We start from the raw sequence: 22,492 nt of genomic DNA on the forward strand, positions 1-22,492 counted from the left end.
GGAGCAACACGTGCCACTAAAGCAACATTCATGTCAGCATTCAGAATAATGATCCACCTGAGCATTAATACAGGAATGAATGAAGGGTTTCTATGTGTTTTTATTGTCATTTTTGGACCATCTTCTGACATTTGGCCTGTTTGTTGTTTTGTGTTTTTGAATTCATTTTGTGAATTTTTCTACTCATTTTATGTGTTCTTGAGATCATCATAGTATCATTTTGTCATTTTCTGTAACGTGTATTTCAGTTGTCATGTTTTATTTGGGGGGGGGGGGGGGGCTTTTAAAAATGAACTAAAGCGTGTTTTAAAAAGAGACCAAGTGTGTCATCATTTTTAGATTGCACTGAAATACACTTCCTTTGTGTAATGCCAGAGTTAATGTAACTGTAAATGTATTTTCTGTATTTTGTATTTTCTTTGTGCATTTGAAAAGCCCTTCTAGGGACGGACAAGGCAAATTAGCCTTGGCTATAAATGTTGTAGTGTGGTACATGTTGATTGTCCCTATTAAATAAATGAATAAATAAATACATCATTTATTTTTTTCTCTCGTTTTGTACGTGCTTGCTCTTTTGTGTTTTTTGATTCAGTGACTTTGCATTTTGTCATTTATTGTTTTTTCCGCAAATTTCGTGTATATTTGATGTCATTTTCTCTCATTTTGTGTTTGTGGTTTTTTTGTTGTTTTTTTTCTTGTATGTTCTGCAAGTAGTTTTGTGAATTGATGTAGGCTATATAAGACACAGCCTATTTAAAGTCAATACAAATTTAGTTTGCACCCAATTTAGATTCACTTTGTGGAGAAAAAATATTTTAGTAGTCTTATTTATTTGACACAAGAATTGTGTTGCACAGACCAGAGATAGCTACAAGCTAATTTTCATCTGTAGTCCCTGGGCAGAGGCAAAGTGACAGCAGGTTTATCCAGTGAACAATGAGCATTCTATCACCTCAACAAACATTTATGCAATATTTACAATTTACAATTATTTAATTTTTAAAAAAATATACCTTCTTAGATTTTTAATAATACTTTGATTAACCAGTTTTTTTTTCTGAATGATGACCAGTCTGACCATCTTTCAACCACTTCTTTAGGTTAAGTTTAAACTGTTGCAAGGTGCTTCTCTCTCAAACAGTTAATGGCAATGAGTTCCACATCCCTGCTGCTTTCACAGAGAAGCAATTCGGTCCAAAGGTAGAGGACCTAAAGTTCACATAACAGTCTCCTCTGGAGGAGGCTCGCATTGTTCTAAGTCCTGCCTCTACACAAGATTTCACAAACATTACCAGGGGCTGCTGGGCCAAATCATGAAGAATTTTATTTACTAAACTGACATTTGAAAACAAAATGAAATTTTCAATACTACAGTGGTGGTATGAAACAGGTTTTTTTTATCTCATGTTTTGAGTGCCTGTTTGTACAAGCTTTGAAACGGCTGTAACGCAGTGTTGGTTGATAGAGACTTAGTTGTGATCCGATATGTAAAATGTGAAATTGGGACGTGCAGAAGAAAACTCTGTATCCCCTTACAATTTCTTTGATCTGCGTGTCCTTTTTGAGGATTTGCCCTTCAAAGCAAGTTACCTCTGAGAGGTTGTGCTACAGTATTTTAATTAATGCATTGCTGTACTGTAGGTGCAAATAAAAACTGAGTCTAACAAAAAAAGTTAACGGACACAGGCAAACATTACCGATGCTAACTGGGAATTAATAAACAAGACAACGAACCTTTTTTAGTCATTGTTTTACTGATTTTGGCAAAGTTTTAAAAACAGATCTTTAATATTTCACAGCTTTAAATACAAGAAGCATATTTATTAATAATATAAAACAAGTAATGAAACATCTTCAAGGTCATAATCCTACATGACATTCCTCAATACATTAACAATAAACAGCGATACCAGTTACTATTATAGCCATTGTTCAATATAGTAAAGGAGAAGCAAGAGAAAGAGCTACTGAAGAAAAGAAGGTCAAGAGCACAATTGGTCCCTTTAATGAAAAAGAGAACGAATCAAAAGAGCAACGGAAATAGACAGAAGAGAAGTGACTTCTTATCAAAACTGGCACATTCATAGTATGTCAGGGTGTGCAGTAGTTAAGTGGATGCTACACCAAACGAGAAGAGACTAAAGTTGAACGGTAGCGCAATAAAGAGCAGAACCATGCAGTGAGTTCGAGCTGCTGTTGTCTTTAGTGGTTACGACCATTAAAAAAGTTTGACTGATACATCCAACCGTATTTTTCTTCCGTCTCTGTTTTTTTGGCAAAAAGGAACCAAGGCTTCTTCCTCAACAGAAGACTTCATGAGTTTGTTCACGTTCAAAGCTTGTTTCCTCCAGGATGGATGTTCTGATGTCACTGCTCTGGAATAACACAAGCTTTAACACTGGGGTGGCACTCGTCTAAAGTCCACTAAAGTCCAGCAGTGCTCAGTCCTGTCTCAGCTCTCCAAGCTCAACACATAAAAAGACCAAAAAACGGAGTCACTTTTAACATTCAGGCACTCAAGGACAGCCACACTGTAAAAGATCGGAGGTCGGAGTGCGTTCATGCGGCAACAAGCCAGGCGTCACCACACACCGACGCACACAGACACACATGTGCAAGCAATGGAGCACCTTTGAATGCAAGCGAACAAACACACAAACGCACTTAGGAGGATGGAAATTAGGAAGGAATGAGAGATTATCTCCCAAATGGTCCCCCACTGTCCTCCTCTCCCACAGGTCGGACCAATGCTTGTCCTCAGAGCAAGTTCATGTCAATGAAACTAACGTCGAAGTCAGTTCAACTAACTTTAAATCAGTAGCGATTCAGTGGCACTGTAGTGGCTCTCTATACGACTTCAGTCCAAACACAATGTTTGGGGGCCGCGCTTGTCAAAGCTACCCCCACTCAGGGCAAGAAGTGCAAAATGAATCCTCTTCGCCTTCCGATAACAACCCCCCCATTTCTTCATCTTCATCAGTGCCTGTGCTAATACTGCCCAGCAATGAAGCATCGGCATCACTGATGGAGAGATCCAAGATCAGTATTCAGCAGAAGAGACTCTGCTTTAGGTCAGCAGCAGGTGATAGATGCAGTCATAGCGGCTTGTCAATCACAGTCACACCTGCAATATAAAAAACAAAAAACAAAAAAAAAAACAAGCGAAATTGATTAGACGGATGACTGATATCATCAATACCCAAAGGAAACTGGAGGAGTCAGTCACAGTCAGATGGTAAAACATTATTGTGTTAGAACAGGGGTGCCATGTTTCTTATTTCTAATATGTTAAGGGTTAATTTATTCAGACAACTGTTCCTTAGGAAATCCACTTTGATCTCCTGACATGTTTCGACTGACAACTGCCAGTCTTCGTCAGAGGTGTCTGCTGATCGCTTTAATGTTTCCTTTGAAGTTTCCTTGACTTCTGCATAGTAGCAAGTAATATTAGTAACTCAGGAACAGTTGTCTGGATAAATGGAACGTTAACATATTATTCAATAAAAATGACAAAAATAATTTTGCTGGAATCACTACTTTTCTTTCATAATGCATTAGTATAAATATTTAATCACTAGGAGTTTCTAATGCCATCCTAAAAGCTGGTCCTTACGAATTAGAACTGCTGGTTTAAAGTTTAAGCGGCAGATTCACAATTCAATTCAACTTTATTTATATAGCGCAAATTACAACAAAGTCATCTCAATGCGCTAAACAAAATATAAAGTTCATGGTAAGAAAGAAAGAACCCAACAACACTAATAATAATAATAATAATAATAATACATTTTATTTGTATAGCGTTTTTACAGTGCTCAAAGACGCTTTACAGGGATAAACAATAAATAAAAATACAGAGGCATAGACTTAAGTAAAAACACAATGTAATAAACAATAGGTAGACTACAAGATAAAATGGCTATACATTAAAAGCACTCCGAAATAAGTGTGTTTTGAGGTGTTTTTTGAAGGTGAGAAGGTCCGTGTAGTCTCTGAGATTTTGAGGGAGTGAGTTCCAAAGGGTGGGGGGCGGCAAAAGAAAAAGCTCCGTCTCCCCAGGTTCGGCGCCTGGTCCTGGAGGGAGGGGACAGGAGGTTGGCAACGGAGGAGCGGAGGGAGCGAGATGAGGTATGGCGATGAAGCAGGTCAGTGAGGTAGGAGGGGCCCAGGTTATGGAGGGCTTTGAAAGTAATGAGCAGGACCTTGAATTGCATGCGCTGAGGGACAGGAAGCCAGTGTAGATTTTGAAGAACAGGGGTGATCTGTTCACGGGAACGAGCGTGTGTGAGGAGGCGAGCAGCGGAGTTCTGGATGTGTTGAAGTTTATTGAGGGTTTTGGATGGTAGGCCATAGAGGATGCTGTTGCAGTAATAAAGTCTGGAGGTAATGAAAGCGTGAATGAGGGTTTCGGCGGCAGAAAAGGAAAGGGACGGGCAAAGACGTGCAATGTTTTTTAGATGAAAGAAAGCAGACCGGGTTATGTGACTTATGTGCTGTTGAAATGAGAGTGTTTGGTCAAAGAGAACGCCAAGGTTACAGATGAGAGGGGATGGTGATAGAGTGGTCTGGTCAAGATGAAGGTTTAGGGGTATCCAAACGTGTGCAAACGTCACTCCACATGCTAATAAAGGGTACAAACTCCAGGGAATCAGGACTATGCGTCACAATGCGACCACAATCCAATTCCCGCATTTCCCTCTGATGAATATTTAAATAGGTAGGTCGAGCAAAAAAAGTTGTGGGGGGAAATGCAAATTGATTAATGCAGTGGGCGCAATGCAATTCATCATATCTAGAAAAGTTTGCAGTGACTGTTTTCTGCACCAAAAATAGTACGACCCACATTCAGGTGAAAACTCGAACACAGAGATCATAGATGCAGTAAATGTTGACACAAAACACAGCGGAGATGCTCCAGTTAACCTTACTAGTATAAGAAAATATTTCAAATAAAACAATAGTCAATATAAAAGCCACTGAAAAACAGCTGAACATGAGCTGAACATGAGGCTGACCGTGTGGAGTCTGGTGACGCTGTGGTGCAGAGGATGCTTTGCGCAGAGCTCCATGGATGTCCTCTCCATGTTATGACCGTCAAACTCTCGTGTCGCGTTGATGGTAAGAGACGTCAGGCTAGAATCAGCTGGTCAGCTACGCAATTTACACAGCAATGGTACAATGTTCGCAAACGAGAGTGTGCGTGACACAGCGCTACTCAGGAAGTCAGACCTGCTGGATGATGCTCAGTAGATCATCTTCAAATGGTGCTGATTGACTTATTGACAGACTCTGTTGCTGCATTTACTCAGATCAATGGCAATGAGCAAAGTTACAGGAATTAACGAAACAGCCACATTAAATTAGGTGGAAAAAATATCATTAGGCTTTAAAGTTTATGAAACAACATTGTTATTTGTTTATTTAGTTTTCTACATTATTAAATGTTTGATCATCTGCCTCCAATTTAACTTCTTCAAATGTCATTTTGTGCTTGTATGCACTCACGTCTCTAGTGCCGCAATGTTAGTGAATGACCCACAGCAGGTGAAGAAACAGCGCCAACAAAGGATTTAGGGACGCACCTGGTTCACCACCCTTTATTTCAGATCTAAAGGCTCAAACATACTCGGGCAGACACCCGCAAAGCGTAGTTGGTGTCACACAAAACACTGCTCAGTATTGTATCGACCCGCATTAAATGTAACACCGACCTATATTTCACCTGCCTGGTGAAACAGAGCAGGAGAGATGAACATGAGCTTAGAGGGGAGACTGGTCGACGAGCTACGACAGTACCTACACCTTTAAAACACGTCCCACGAGTACAAGGACTACAGAGAAGCGCTAAGAATCATGGGACATGTAGGATTTTAATGGAAACTACTACGCAACGGTGCGCTTAGTCCGTTGTGCGCAGGGTCCGGCCGAGTATGTTTGAGCCTTTGGTGAATCGGTCCCTTTAAAATGCTGTAGTATTATTATAATTATTATTAAGATTAATATCTGCAAATATTCACTCTATTGAGACAGTTTAAGTTGTTCACTTCATCCCTTTTGAGGACTTTTCCTTTCAACCTCAAATGAAAAAACCCATCAGTCTGGTTTTGAGGTGAACCTCCTCAGTGGATTGTATGCTTGCTTATCTCAGTGCGCTGCGTGCTCACCTGCATAACTGCGTCCTGTGCTCATGCACGTTGGCAGCAGTGTCCATTTGTCAGAGTTGGGATTGTAAAACTCCACTGAAGCCAGATTGCAGCTGCCGTCGTCTCCTCCCACCACGTACAGCAGGTTGTTCACAGCACACACGCCTGCACACACAAACACAAACACGGGTGTCACATGGAGGAGTGTGTCCGTCCTCAGAGGATCAAAGCTTGGGGGGCTGCTCACCTGCGTTTCGGCGACACATGTTCATGTCGGCTACTTGTCGCCAGCTGTTGGAGGCCGGGTCAAAAACTTCACAGCTCTTCCTTACTAGTGGACCGTCATGGCCGCCCACAGCATAAAGTAATCCTTTTAACACACCCACACCTGAAGAGAACATCACACACGTTTACTATTTTGTATCTTCAGCAGGCCGACACCTTTTTCCCTTTCAATTACCTTTAATATCTATCTATATCAATACTATAATGCAAAAAAGGTCTGCGTGCGTGCGTGTTTGTGGAGTGAATATATCCCCGACGCGTCAAAAGAGTGAGAGAGAGGAAGATAGTTTAACTCACTGACTGCCAAAGACGCGAATATCTAACTTGTACAATGATGTAATGACCAACTGGTGCCATGTAGGTGGCAGCAGCACACCTTTGGATAAGAGATCACCCGTGATGGGCAGAGCTCAGAGAGGAAGGGTTTACAAGACAGAAAATGGCGCTACGACAGTTGATGGTGAAGTTCCCACCAGCTCACAGCAGCGCACACTCGACCAGAGCATGTGTGGAACTAAGTGGACTATGGGAGTGTGGCGATGGTGAGATTAAACGATTGGGGCAAGCAGTGAGACTCGGCATGTTCGGAAGAAGGAGGAAGTTGCGTGTGTGGAGAATGACGGGGGAAAGACTTGGAGGAATGCCAAAATGCAATAAGCAAACCATTCAACTCTGACCCAGATAGAATAATAAAAATGTTGCCATCAAAAGCCCGGTCTCAGTGTTGTTTTTGTAGTTTTATAGAAGTAAACCAATGTTGAGGTGTCCCTAAAGAAAAAAAAAAAATTGCTTCAAAGTCACTAAGAGGTTTTTTCAGAAAAAGACGTTTTTCTCAGCTTTTTGTCACAAACTGGCAATTTATGTGAAACTTGCCTCTATTCAACTTCTGATTACAGAAGGACAAAACAAGCTAAAAACTAAATTATTTTTTCTGATGAAACTAGAGTCTAATCTTTCAGAATGTGGTTTAAGATTTCAGATTGTCACAGTACAAAATATTCTGAGTCTTAAAAAAATCTGTGCAAATCATCTAAAACGCCTGGTAATATGGGGTTATAATGCCGTATCCACGGATACGGCATTATAAATGCTGATATTGCCATATAACCAAATGCGCACCTTGGATGTACATGCTGAACGCACACAGAGCCGTTTAGAGAGAGAGTTGCCACAAAGGAAGTTTCAAATAGTTCCCGTGGGTCCATATTTTTTTTCTCTACACACGCATATCAACAACCTGTGACGGAGTACCACATGCGCGCAGCTGATGCGCGTGCGTGTGTGAGAGAGAGAACCCACGGAGGAGATGGAGAGAGTCACACATGGCAACCACAGGTAGAGAGTCAATGGCAAAAAATGCACAAAAAACAACAGAAAGATACAAAAATACACATAATGACTCCAAAAAACATACTTTCTACAAAAATACACCAAACAAAAAAAATATGAAAATGAGCAAAAAAAAAACAACAAACACATTTATCATGCGCATGTCTCATAGAATTAAACCAGGGAAATTGCACACGCTATTTTAGTTTGCACCTGCAAATACAGTAAACCCCTTTATAACACTACAGAGTACAGAGCATGTACACCTCTTTGTACATCCAACCTTTAAACAATAGTCTACTATATTAGTCGGTTTAATTCATGAAGAAGTTGAACACTTTTCTCCTCGTGCTAAAGCTGCAGCTTTAGAAATATTCAAAGCCAAACATCCGGACAATTACAATTTGGTTCCTCACAAACATTATGACTTCAAAAATGATATACGGAGACCATCAGTGAACATTACTCTCCCTGTCAGCTGATGTGTGTAATATGTTTGTTATTATATTGTAAGTAGTAGTAATAGTATGATGATGCAAGTAGAAAACGTTACGTTTTTTTAATTTAATTTTTTATTTTTTTTATGCTGTTGTTTCAAGGTATTCAAATGATTCTGTTGAAAATATGACACCCTGGATGTTATGGTATGGTTCTTTATCCCCCAGAAAATCCTGCCAAATAACATAATTTCAAATGTATTAAACTAACAGGGAACAAGTAACATCATATTTCATAATAAATAAAACACTAAATTTAACTAATCACCTGCATAAAAACTAATTTAAAAGTCCAACAGTTAAAAATAGTTTTTCCAATCTGTGCAAAAAAAAGAAAACTAAAAAGGAAATTCAGTGCACGCATGAAACACACTAACAGGGAACAAGTAACGTTTCATACTACAAACATTTGACAAAACATGTCATATCAAAACGATCGTTGGCTACTTTCTATTACAATAAACTTCTTTTATCATGCAACTACAACTGTAAGACGATTGGCATGAAATGGAAAATCTGCTCCCGTTTGTTGTACTTCACCTTTCATGTCTCCATTCCCCACCAGGGGGTGCAACACACACTTTGAGAAGCACTGTGGTATGTAGGTTAGAATAATGATCATCTGTTTCTGGGTTACATGCATTTGCCACTTAAACAATCAAGAATTTATCCATATTTAATTGACTGGACTATGTGAATTTTATGGGATCTTCATGGCTTCAGATTAACAAATTGACATGTCAATGACAAACCTGCTCCACTGCGCCTTGTGCCCATCTCTGCTATGTAGCTCCACGTGTTGCTCTTCAGATTGTAAGATTCCACAGTGCTTAAGCACTGCCTGGTGGCTCCATCATAACCTCCAACAGCATAAAGGATCCCTGGAAACAGCAAACAAACTGCATTAAATAATGTCTTGTAAAATCTTTAATCTAAAAAGTAAAACGTTAAGATGTTATGGGAGTGAGAATGTTGTTGTTTTCACCATTTACAACACCCACTCCCACACTGCTACGTCGAGTGCTCATGGGTAACACATGGAACCACTCGTCTGTTTTTGCATTGTACGCCTCAACTGTGGACAACCCTGGAAACAAACAAACAAGGAGTGAGAAAAAAAAAAACACTTGTTTACATCAGTTCTAAACCGTTACTTTAGTTTAAATCCGTATAACACTTCGTCTTTACCAGTGCTGCCATCAAAGCCTCCGACTGCATACAGGAGCCCATTGAGAACTGCAGCACCCAGCGTGGAGCGCCGGTCCTGCATACTGCTCACACTAGTCCAGCGGTCCATCATCGGGTCATAACAGTCGACTGTGCGCACACGCAGGGAGCCGTTGAAACCGCCCACTGCGTACACACACCCGCCAACATACACCACACCTGAAGAGGAAACACACATGCACGCACGCGCAAAGGAAAAGCATGGTGATGGTCTGCTAAACTGGGTGGAATTCTTCACCTACATGTGGGTGGCCCAACATTTAAACCACAGCATAAATTCAGTCAAATGGAACAATTTGCGGACTAAAAAGTGTTCCTTCACACAAAATACATAACTTTAATTATTGTACATTTATTTGATATCTACACTATACCCTGGTTAGTTTTGATTAACCTTTTGCGCCAAAAAGGTACTACAAACTACATACAACTACAAATGTCATACATATGTCTACTAAAACAGATAAAAATAATGGGTTTATATTCAGATTATATTATATTATTTATTCATCTGACTAATATCAAGCAACATTTTGATTTGAGAGGGGAAAGTTTTCTTGGATTTGGTAAAAGTTAATTAAATTAAATGAACGAATACTGAAAACAGCAGAAGAACCGTCAGGTTTTAGTTCAAGGTGAAGGTTTCTGCTTTTTCAGTTTTGAGGTTTAATTATGTTATTAAAATGATAAAGTGGCACATATCAAAGAGAAGCTTTGTTATTAAATCAAAGTGTGCAATTACTATTTTTTTCCTTAAATTAATTTCCTCTAGGTTCAATAAAGAACAATCTATAGCTTATATGCATTTTGGCTATCTCAGTTCAAATTTGCTGTGACTAATTTCAAGGTTTATCTCATGCGGAGACTTTTCACCAGCGCTGATTAAAATGTAAAATATTATGTTTCCACATCTATGACCAAAGGGAAGCTGAGGACGTCATTGTTTTTGTTTTGGGTTAAAGTAGTAATTCAATCATACTTTTGAATGTACATTTTTGAGCAATTTAGAAAGTAATAAATGCAATACATACAGTGTGTGTTTCTAAATCTGGGATTGTCCTACCAGCTCTGCATCTCCTGGTTGGAAGTTCAGCCACCTGGTACCATCGCTGCTCCTCAAAGTCATAACATTCAACACTGCGGATGGCTTTGGGAGCCTGTCCCCCGACCACCACCATCACCTGAACACCAAAGGAACACCAGTGTCATCACATCACCCACAGCTTTTATAGTTTATCAGTATTGAACCAAAGCCCACTGTGCCTTCACCTTAGGGCAGCAGGCCGGGGTCCTGATGCGTGTGCGTGCGGTCTTCATCAGAGCTCTCTGATCAGCTGGCAGCAGGTGGTACTTCATGGCCTCTATCAGGTAGTCTTTGCACGCGCTGCTGTTCTTAATCAGATACTCCTCCTCCACTCGCTAACACCACCAAACACAGAGTGAGTCAGTGCAACAATTCATAGTGATCATCATTAGCACAAAGGACACACACTGTTAAGTTACTTTGACCTCACTGATAAATACAGTGACTGTTCACAACATCTGTGTGTTTCTCTGTTTAAAACCAGGAACGTGGGAAAGACGGGAATGACAAATGCATGATGTAATGGAGCAATGGTTCTCAAAGGTCTTAGGCTCAAGTACCTCCTTTCTCCTATTTCTGAAATCAAGTACCGTATTTTTCGGACTATAAGGCGCACTTAAAATCCTTTCATTTTCTCAAAAATTGATAGTGCGCCTTATAATCAGGTGCGCCTTATGTATGAAATGAATATGTCAAAATGTTTTAGTACAACTTTGGTAAACTATGAAGCTGCACCACTTGATGGATTTTTGGCGCTTCAGGGCTACCGTAGTCAGACGCCTCGTGGAGTGATGTGTACCTGAACTGTGCTTCAACATACTGAACTGAAAAAGTGAGTGTAATGTTCTAAATTTTAAACCTGAACAATGTTGAGAATTATTGTTAATGAGTTGAATAAAGTTTTACTTATCAGACTATTTTGTTTTTCGCTTAATGCGCCTTATTAATAATAATAATAACAAACCGGTGCGCCTTATGTATGAAAATAGACCCGGTCAGACCCATTCAGTGATAGTGCGCCTTATAATCCGAAAAATAGTCAGCCCCGTGGGCTTGGCCCCCTAATAATAAAATATTAATAGCAATAACAAAATAATATAATAAGAATCCAGTAACTATAATACAATAATAAAAAATAAAAACAATAAATAAATAAAAACAATGATATTAATAATAAACAATATTTGTTAATGATACTAATAATAATGTAATATAAGAATATAATAATAATAATAACAATAATAATAATAACCGTGGCTCAGGTGGTAGAGGGTTGTCTTCTGATCGAGAGGTTGGGGGTTCGATCCCAGTACCTGACTATGTGTCGAAGTGTCCTTGGGCAAGACACTGAACCCTAAGTTGCTCCCAGTGGTCGACTAGTGCCTTGCATGGCAGTCCTGTCCCACTGGTGTGTGAATGTGAGAGTGATTGGGTGAATGAGCTGATATGTAAAGCACTTTGAGACTGCTTCAGTGTGGTAATAAAGCGCTATATAAATCAAGTCCATTTACCATTTAATAATAATACAATGAGAATACCACTAACTATAATATAAAGTATTAATAATAAAAAATACAATAATGAGAATATAATAATAATTATAAAAATAGAAATAACACAGTAATAGTACATTTATACAATAATAATAATAATTGTCACATGCAATGTATAGCCTTACACAATGTTGTCAATAAAAACATTTTGCTTGATTACAATTTATAAAAAACTTTAGAGCATAAAGAGGGAATGAATGAGTGATGATAACACATAAAGAATCCCATTTTAAATAGGGGTGTGAAAAAAAAATCGATTTCACGGTATATCACAATTTTTTGGGTGTCGATTTTTTTTTTTTTTTTTTTTCCACTTTGTCTGCACATGCTGTCGAAGGTTAACACTACAAGAAGTGCAATCTTTTAACAGCAATGCATATTTTATTATTGCAATTAAATAAATTTATTTTATTCATTGCATAATTGTGACCATCACCAGCCCTCCCTAGGGAAGGGTAAGAAATACTTTATTAAAGGGAGGATGTAAAAAAGAGAGGGCAGTGTTACACCAAGGTGAGGGGGTGGGGAAGTTAACAGGGAAGAGGGATACAAGATAGGAAAACGAATGGGTGGGGAGTAGTCGATAAGTTTCAAGTGATGCGATGTGAAATTGTGGTTGTGTATATTGTGCTTATTGTTGTGTTATCAAGCCAGTTTGGTGACCAGTGTGCGGCTTAGGAATAATGGTGGTGGCTGTGAACAGAGGAAGAAGTGAGTGGAAATTCCATAAAACAGGTATTTGGGAACAACGTGTCTATGGTTAAGCCCAGTATGAGTGTTATCCCACAGCCCAAGGCCAGTGCATCCATGACAAATGTATTTCCAAGAACCGCCACTGCAAAACCCACGAGCCGCCCCCGGGCCCGATTGGGTGTCGATTTTAAATCTTTTTTTTCTTCAAATCAATTAAAAAAATTTTTTTTTTTTCTTCTGATATTTAATCAATATTTTTCTTATTGTATTTTTCACAGTGTTTTCTACTGTTGGAGACATTGTCACATCTCAGCGGGGTGCAGCCTAACTACTGTGCTTGTTGACCAGCTCCTGTTCCTACAAAAAACCTTGAAAACTGTGCCACTTCCACATCTCCACTCTGGTAGATGGCGCCGTAGATAAAATTAAAATAATATATAGGATGTTCTGAAGCAAATAGTTTTGACTCATTTTGTCCTCTGAATGATCATTATCTTCTGATGAACAAATACAGCAACTTAATTTTTCATCTCTATGTTTAATTTTGATATTAACTGTGTAGAATATCGCAATATATCGTGATAATATCGTACAGTGACCCAAGTATTGTGATACGTTTACCTCAACGTGTGCGATATTGTCATTTTCTATATCGCCAAAATAGGAATCTCGATATCTCTTGAATAGTAATATATTGCCCAGGCCTATCAGAAATGTGTACTTACCTGCACTAGATACTCTCTGGACAGGAGAGGCAGACGCACATGCTCCATCAGCTGAGCCAGATGTTCCTGACGGACGTCTTTGTCGTGGTTCACCCATGCTATCACTGCTTCAAACACCTGCACCACAACACACACATACACAAAGTGTCAATGCACTGTTGTCCATCACAGCTGTATCCACTGCGCGGGGGGCAGTGTGTGTACCTTCTCCTCTGTTGGGATGGCGAGTTTGTCGCTGGCGATCAGGCTGGAAACTTGCTCCATACCGAGATTGAGAAACTCCTCACTTCCGACCACCTCAGGGAAATGTTGCTCTGTCAGCACAAACAACAGTGTAAATATCACTGGAGACGCGCACAGCAAAACTGCATATCTGCATTTTTTTTTTTTTTCCACGTTTATTTCCAGCACTTCAAAGACCTGCCTTTGATCTCATTCTGTCTCCCTGACTGTCCCATATTTCCCCATTACGACGGGACAAAAATAAGTTGCGGTGGGAATAACAAACCTGCATAACTGTTGGCCTGCGTGAGAAGATTAGAACAGGCGTGTAGGTCGGCGAAAGCTCTGATTCCTAGACAGTTGGATGGATGAAGCTGTGAGCTGAGAAACTCACAGCAAGCCTTCTTCACCTCGTTGAGCTGGAGGAGTCCAGCTGCAGGTAGTAGCGCCTACACGCACCCACACACACACAGGTGGAAACATCAAGGAGTGATACACATGGGCTAATACAGGGGCTAACCCTGTGCTAGGACAGTGACACAAACAGCTCTGCATATCACTCATATCTTTCATCAAACATATATATATATATATTTATATTTTTACAGTAGGAAAGGTGAGTACTACTAAGTAGGGCTGGGCGATATGGCCTTTTATAAATACCGCGATATTTTTAGGCCATGTCACGATACACGATATATATCTCGATATTTTGCATTACCCTTGAATTAACACTTTGATGCACAAAATCACACCAGTATGATGATTCTATATGTCTACATTAAAACATTCTTGATCATACTGCATTAATATATGCCAATTTTAAACTTTCATGCAAAAAAGGGGATATCACAACTAAGTCAAAGTTGACATAACTGTATTTATTAAACAGTGAGTGGCTCAAACATAAAATTGTCAACAGAAAGTGCACGTTCTGTGCAAAATTGTCACAGAGACATTTCAAAACAAGACATTGGTGCAGGATGCAACTCACATGGCATTTCAAAACACAAAATTAAAGTGCACTTTTTGTACATAATGCCACTACAATATTTTAAAACAAATAAGTCCGCGAGTTTAACGGTATGGTCATTTTCAACACCGCACAGACTACAAGCTGCGATATATCGAGTATATTCGATATATCGCCCAGCCCTACTACTAAGCAAACACAGCAGTGCAAAACAAACTGTAGACTGACAGTGTTTAACATGTTTTAAATAGTACCTGTTTAACAATGAATAAGTTCAGTGTGTGTAACTTAGAAAACATGTTCAGGGTAAATTATTATCTTTATAACAATCTTATTATGCTTAATATTCTGTTATAGTAATCAAAAACCTCATTAATTCATATGTTCATAACAAACTCTTGTGCTTTCAATTTTGCAATAATTTTTTTACATTTTCCAAAATATTAACAATAATAATAATAATGCATTGGATTTTATATAGCGCTTTATCATAGACACTCAAAGCGCTTTACAGAAATGAGGCATTATTCTTTCACTCCACACTTGGTGGTAAGCTACTATTGTAGCCACAGCTGCCCTGGGGCAATCAATATCCCAGTGGTTCCAAACTTTTTTGGATCAGAATCTCATTTTGATATCACTCATTTCTGGCGACTCCAAAGACGTCTTTTTTTTCTATAATTAGTTTTTCATCATATTTGTTATGAACTGTAACCAATACAGAGTTGTTAGGATTAGTGCACAAAGTGACAAGAGGCCCCAGCTCAGATATTTTTATACTGCATTTTATTTATTTATTTAATTTCCTTTTTTTGCTTTTCTTTTCTTTCAACTGCATTTTATTATATATTTGATAAAGTGAAAGTGTAGAATACAGTCGTTTAGGGTTGAGTGTTTTAATTTGGAAAAGAATAATAATTAAACATTTTATATTTTCCTATTTTTATTTACTAGACACTTTAGGTGACACCATTTAAATTTCATAGTCACGACCCCATGGTTGAAAAACACTGCATTTATCCAATCATGGAGGTTTTGGAAATGTGGCCACTTTCATTCATGTTATATTTAGTGATTTGTCTTACATGAGAGGAAGAGAAAGCTAACGTACTGCATTGCAAACTGTTTCTATAACCACATACAGATAATGTTGAATAATGTCACTTTTATTAGCTTTTTTCCCTCTAAAGTTTGGGATATATTTGCATTAAATTGTACAAAAGTGAGAGCAATCTGCTCAGTCTGCAGCTAATGCAATAGCATGCGTTTACCTGCACGTTATCCTCTGTGACCTGGATCTCCGCTGTGTAGATGTAGTCCACGAGCAGACCCAGAGTCCAGCCGTCCATCTCCTTTATCCTCACTCGCTTGGCCCTGCTCTCTGCCATCTCCCCTGTTATTACACAAGCACAGCCTCCCTCCATCAGCACATGCATGATAACTGTGGGTCATTGTAAGGCAGTGGTTCTCAACCTTTTCAGCCCACAACCCCCCAAAAATAAAGGTACCAGAACCGAGGACCCCCACTGTACCTGAAGGTGGTTGAACACAGACATGAACATTGAAGAACAGTCATGTGGAGACAGGGCCGTCTATAAGGGGGGATAAAGGGGGGAGTTTTTTTGGGGGCCCATCCATAAAGTCAGCAAAATGATGGTCCATTGTTCTATGAATCTGTGATAACAACATTTATTTATTTATCTGAATAATGTCCACTGTTATCCAGGAAGTTAAGCATTATTTGGGCCATAGTATATAGTCATCCAAAATATGTAAATCCTTGTTCTAATCAGAAATTAAACGAGTTAAAAGTGACCAAAAATGGTGGAAAAGGTGGTGAAATAGTATTGCAAGAAAGAGTTGTAAATTAGAGTGGCCAAAACTGGACAGAAAAAGTGATTTGAACAAAAACAATTAGTTTAAACTAGCAAATAATTGACATGACAAAAAGTGAATGTGGTTAAATAGGCAAGAACAAGCATGAAATATGGTGAAAAGAGGTTAAAAGTGACAATAATGGTTCAACATTTGATATTAGATGGGAAAAGTTATGTCTTGAAATTGAAAAAAATGTGTCGAAAAGGCATTTAAATTTGATGGAGAAGTGGCAGAAATGTGAGTAATATAGCAAAAATATGGCAAGAAAAAGTGATGAAAAAAAGTTCAAATGTGGCAAGTTTGGTATAGTTGCAGAAAAAGGGTAAAAATAAGCAAAAATGGGCTCAAATTGTTCAAAAAATATTCTTAGTTTGAAGGCATCTGGTGAGTCCCTCCCAGTATCTCACGACCCCAAGGTTGAGAACCCCTGTAATGAGGGACGTGAGGGGAGCTGAAAAATGAAACGGGAGACATGGAAATAGATGGTGGTGCTTGTACTGTTTACCTGTGAACATGGCGTGGAAGTATTGGCTTCCAGCAGCCAGAACCACTCTGTGGGCAGCAATCTCGACATCTTCTGCCACGATGGTCACATCACACAACAGGCTCTGACTGTAAGGACAAGACGGACAAAAATCAACCCACAATGAACAGGAGATCTGAGGTTGAAGCACGGACTAGTGTGTCCTCTACCTGCGCATCTCATTCATTACTTTAAATGCCTTCCTCATGTGCCGAGGGTTCAGGGTGACAGGGCCCTGTCTCTCAATGCCATCTTCTTTGTCCAGAGCGTGTGGACAAAGTCTAGTGCACCTGACAGAGAGAGAGAGAAGCAGCATGACGGAATAATCATTACACAAAAACCATTGTTGGAAGTATATATACCCGGTACAAATCTCAGTAACGTGCGTTACAACGCATTTTAACCTGATGTGAAAAACAGCACCAGTAACTTGAAGAAACACCTGGACGCTAACATGTTGACAGAGAGCGATGTAGGCGCGGCGAAGAGAAAGAGAGCAGATGACGAAAGTGCGGAAAAGAGTCAGACAAAGCAGCAGAAATTAAGTTTCTCTCGGTCTGCCATGCTACTAGAACCAACGCCAGCAGTGACAAGGTAAGCTAACGTTGTCATAGAGAGTGGCATACCATAAGGTATGGTCACTGGGTCGCTAGCTGGCAGCTAAAAACTAGAGGTGTCCCGATCCGATATCGATATCGGTCCGATATTGGCCTGAAAATGAATACTGGATATTGGGTTCAAATTTCCGGATTTTTTGATTTAAAAAAAAAAAACATTTTTAATTATTTTTTAATTTATTTTATTCAATTGTAGAATACTGTAGATATTATGTTGAAGGTTAAAATGTATGTAACCAATTGGTTAATAATAAATGGGTCAGTTTTTCTCATACCTACAGTTGCTGACTATTGTTCTCTGTTTGAGTAACATCACTTGATCGTCTTTTCTAACATTCCACACTACAAAATAAGTACTTATTATCATTTTATTAAAGAAGAGAGAGAGAGAGAAAAAGAAAAAGAAAAAAAAAATTAAAATAAGGATGTATAATTCATGCTGATATTGGATCAATATCGGTATCAGCCAATGCGCAAGGCTCCAATATCGGTATTATATCGGAATTGAAAAAGTTGTATCTTGACATCCCTACTAAAACCAATAGTAGAGCTAACCCGAGCCGCCGCCACCGTAATCAATTTGACTGGTGGTCATGTTATCTCGTGACTGCTTTGTATGGAGCGCTCATAGAAAATAGTGTTACAATTTTACTGGTCACCATGTTAGCGGCAGTAAAAAACAGTGCACTAAAAAAAAAGAGAAAAAAAGAAGAGAAACAAAAGAGATTGTGCATCTTGTCATGTCATAAGGCCATAGGTTACATTATAGTTGTTTGTTTCTAGCGCTATGTGTTTCATATGAAAAAGCCTAGACTTTAAATATTTACGATATCTTTATCATAACTTGCCAGACATTAACTTTGTCTGCTTTTGTGATTATGACGGTCATTGTTACTTATTGCGCCATGAGCCTTCACTGTGCATATTATATTAAGTTGTTAGTCATTATGCTATACCACATCACCCTCCACTGGATATACGTATAATCAGCTGCAATAAACCATATTATAGCATTTTAGAATGCTTGTCATACTTCTGCGTTTTTTTGTGGTGAAAGTAATTCAAAAGTAGTGTAACGCATTACAATTCAAAGACAGTAATATTGTAATGTGACTAATTACTTTTAAATGACAGTAACCACTACTATGTAATGCATTAGATTTTGAAAGTAACTTGCCCAACACTGACAAAACCCCACGGAAAACAGATGTCACAGGTGTTTCATAACTCAGAATCAGAATGGGAAAACAAAGGACGTGACCCGGAAGTGTACTCTCATCCGACGCTAACGGCTATGCTAACGGCAGTTCGGCATGACAAGATCGCTGCTTCCAACTGTGCATCCGATAGGTGTAATTTTTGCTTTAGCTGGTGTTGGGCAAAGAACCTCCTCACTGACATTTCGGAGGATTTAAAGACTCCTAAGCGTTGCAGAACTAAAGATATCGTGGAATGTGTAACGCTTCACTTCTGGGTCACGCACTTTGGCAAATCGGTAATCGAGAAAACGAATAAAGGTGTTCGTTTTCCGTTTTCTGTACCGAAGCAAAAGAGCTTGAATTTGAAAAACAAGGCGTTTTCCTTTATTTCATTTTGGTTTTGGAAACAAATACCAAATAATGAGTGTTTTTTTTTTTTTCGTTTTTCAGGTTTTTGTTACATAATGAAAAACGAATGAACGAATGATACACAAATTCATTACTGATTCCAATTCCATACATTTGAACCTCAAACACAAGAATATTCTACTATTCAATTCAATAAAATAAAATAAAAAATTAGAAGACGCAAAAAATAATCAATAAATTCAATAACAACAACAAACATGTTCTAAATTGCAAAATCTCCACTAGTTTAAGTCAAATATTCTACAATTGAACACAAATTATGGCCTCCACCTCTGCGTCGCTTTGTGCATGGGAGGATTTTCTCAGTTTCAGATGTTCACAGACAAATACAGTATATGCTGAGCTACTTAATGAGCTAAATGTTTATTTACTGATACCTGTGTGTGTCACAGGCCGTTTGATATGTATGTTCTGTCCTGGGACTCTTTGGCCTTCATTCCACTCAGAAAGGGAACCAATGACCTACAACCAGAGGTGAAAGTAATGGATTACAAGCACTCACGTTACTGTAATTGAGTAGCTTTCATGCGTACTTGTACTTTTTTTGAATATCTTTCTCAATCAGTCATTTTACTTGTACTTAAGTACGTTTTTAAAAAAGTAAAGTAATTTGCTCCATTTTTACACCCAACTGTTACTGAGTACATTATAATTCTTAGTTTTAAAATGATCAACGGACATTGTGAAACTACAAAACAAATAAAATGACGGACAACAATCAAATGCAACACATCATAGCCGACCAATCAGGATAAACGTAATACACCGCATAAAAATAGCATTAAAAGGAGGTTATTTTCTCAGTTTTAGAGTTCATAAATTTTTCTATACTTAGAGCCTGAGAATTAATTGGTTATTTTATTTTAAAAATTATTGTACAATTTGACAAACATTTTATCGTATACGGAAAATAAATGAAGTTCCTATTGTGGTACATTTGATCTCTTCTTTTTTTAAGTTTGTACATGAGATGTTTACTGTATGTAAAGGAACCGTGGCAAGATTTATTACCAAAAATAAACGTGGGGGGTGAAACGAGTTACTAGGATAACTAGTAACTTTTATTTTGAGTACTATTTAATTGAGCTACTTTTACGTGTACTTGAGTATTTTATGTATGACGCACTTGAACTTGTACTTAAGTGCAATATTTCACCCACTCGGTATTTTTAGATTACTACAGCATGTTTTCAAACAAAAGACTGCTGTGTTAACTCATAATGATTTACTGCCAGGTAACCATACTGTCATTCATCAAGATTTGCCACAATGTGACACATAAGTGTAATTAAAAAAATTTTTTAAAAAATGTAACTCGGCAAAAAGTAGTAGTTGAAGAAGAAAAAAAATGAAACTTTGATTCTTAAAATATTCATGGACTGTTATTGTTCTATGGTGTACTGACTGGATTAACGGTGTGGACTTTACGACTAAACAATATTTTAAAATGTATTAATTAATAAGGCTCAATTTATTAGATGAAAGTGTCTCTCGTCAATGAGAAGAAATAATTTGAATTTCCCAAAGCTATTGTGATGATGGGTACAACTGCCTCTGTGATGAAAAGAAAAACACAAATACAGAAACAGGCTTTGTTAGGTTACCCTAATGTTTCTGTACAGTCACACACACCGATACCTATACTTATATTAATTATTGTCTAGTGTGGAATGTTTGAAAAGGATTGATTCGGTGATAATACACAAACTGAAAACAATAGTCAGCAACAGCAGGTATGAGGAAAAACTGACCCATTTAATATTGATCAATGGGTTACAGACATTTTAACCTTAAACGCAAGAATATTCTACAAAATAATAAAGTAAATAAATTAGAAGACCCTGAAAAATAACCTCATTAAATCCAATAAAAACAATACATATATCATATTGGAGATTTTAAATGCAGACTTGACGATATAGTCAGATTAGATACACTTAATCAAAATAGCCCATACAACTTATGTTGCCGTTCACAAATATAATAATAATAATAATAATAATAATAATAATAATAATAATAATAATAATAATAATAGTCCAGTCATCTAGTGCTACCTCCATATGAGCCAAATGTGTGACCACAGTAATATCAACATTAGGGCCTTCTGGAATATGATGGAAAGACCATTATTATAGAAGTTAGTAGGGTGGGCACTGGGCAGGAGGTAAAGAAAGCAGCAAACTAAACACATGCCTGAGGATTGATGATTTTTCAAAAAAAAAAAAAAAAAAAAAAAAAAAAATCATAATTTGTAGAAGAAAGAGAATCGTTCTGTTCTGCTGATTATGATCCTGTGTGAGAGAGAGCTGTGGTAGAGGAAGCACTGAGTCATCAGTTTGTCATACAGCATGTCAGTGTGTAATGTGTGCCACTCATGGTGAACACACACACACACACACACACGCACACACACACACACACACACAGTCAGATGATCAGATCCCAGGGTGAGCCTCAGTCATTCGGCAGCTGTTGTCACTGCGGCACCATCAGTCAACACACACACATACACAGCACATACCCAGCACATACAAACACACATACTCACAGCGGATGACTCTCCATGATTCCGATCACAGGCTGAAAACTTGGCCCAGCTTCATGCACCATTCCATACCCACAAAGCCGTCCGTGTCCGATGGCTCCAGATTCAGGCGTGGGTCGCAGTGCTGCTCTCTCCAGAGGCTGCCTCCAGCCCCATGAACGCACCACTCAGCCCGACTGCAGTGACACTGTCCGCGGACACGCTGCGGCGGAGCCCGGCGGCTGTCTGCTGGGACCGCGGCCCTCCACCGTGACACAGCCGGCTTTTGGAGCCCTATCAGCCCGCTCTCTGGCCCCGGCTGTCAGCGAGGGCTACAGACAGACAGACAGGTCTACCTGTTGTTTTCCAATCCCTGATTAAAACGCACAAACAAGGACATGTCTGCAAAGACGGTCCTCCGAGCAGCCAAGGCGTCCGACAAGGAAGCGCTGTCTCCCTCTAGCTGTGGAGGACAGACCGACTGACACCACCCAGACCAGTCACCACTGGATCCAGGACACTGGGACAGCTGGACCACGTGACCTGTTCCATATGTATTTTAATTTATTCGTGATTGTAAAGGGAACT

At 38.8% G+C, this 22,492-nt stretch overlaps 1 protein-coding gene across 2 annotated transcripts; it reads right to left on the reverse strand.

Annotated features, from left to right (window-relative positions):
• Positions 1-1,754: 1,754 nt before the first annotated feature.
• Positions 1,755-22,372, reverse strand: klhl2 (kelch-like family member 2). 2 transcript variants are annotated; one of them, XM_028452810.1, is made up of 16 exons: positions 21,929-22,372; positions 19,755-19,839; positions 17,303-17,422; positions 17,115-17,221; positions 16,003-16,124; positions 14,045-14,207; positions 13,741-13,850; positions 13,537-13,653; positions 10,751-10,900; positions 10,545-10,662; positions 9,443-9,640; positions 9,240-9,341; positions 9,007-9,135; positions 6,391-6,531; positions 6,165-6,308; positions 1,755-3,124 (listed from the first exon to the last, which is right to left on the reverse strand). In XM_028452810.1, exons 3-16 carry the CDS (start codon positions 17,338-17,340, stop codon positions 3,096-3,098), a joined length of 1,668 nt encoding a protein of 555 aa, XP_028308611.1. In that variant the 5' UTR covers positions 17,341-17,422; positions 19,755-19,839; positions 21,929-22,372; the 3' UTR covers positions 1,755-3,095. The 2 variants fall into 2 exon arrangements, with proteins under 2 accessions (XP_028308611.1, XP_028308604.1); XM_028452803.1 differs by lacking the exon at positions 19,755-19,839 and having other exon boundaries at positions 21,929-21,964.
• Positions 22,373-22,492: the final 120 nt, after the last annotated feature.

This window comes from Gouania willdenowi, chromosome 1 (genome assembly GCF_900634775.1).
Source record: "Gouania willdenowi chromosome 1, fGouWil2.1, whole genome shotgun sequence".
NCBI lineage: Eukaryota > Metazoa > Chordata > Actinopteri > Blenniiformes > Gobiesocidae > Gouania > Gouania willdenowi.

What these genes read in the sequence shown, in the direction of transcription:
- klhl2 (XM_028452803.1), bottom strand. An exon ending in GTAATGAATGAGATGCGCAG is followed by an intron (nt 17,222 to 17,302) that starts GTAGAGGACACA and finishes TTGTCCTTACAG; the next exon opens with TCAGAGCCTGTTGTGTGATG. An exon ending in CACAAGGCGCAGTGGAGCAG is followed by an intron (nt 6,532 to 9,006) that starts GTTTGTCATTGA and finishes TGTTCTCTTCAG; the next exon opens with GTGTGGGTGTGTTAAAAGGA.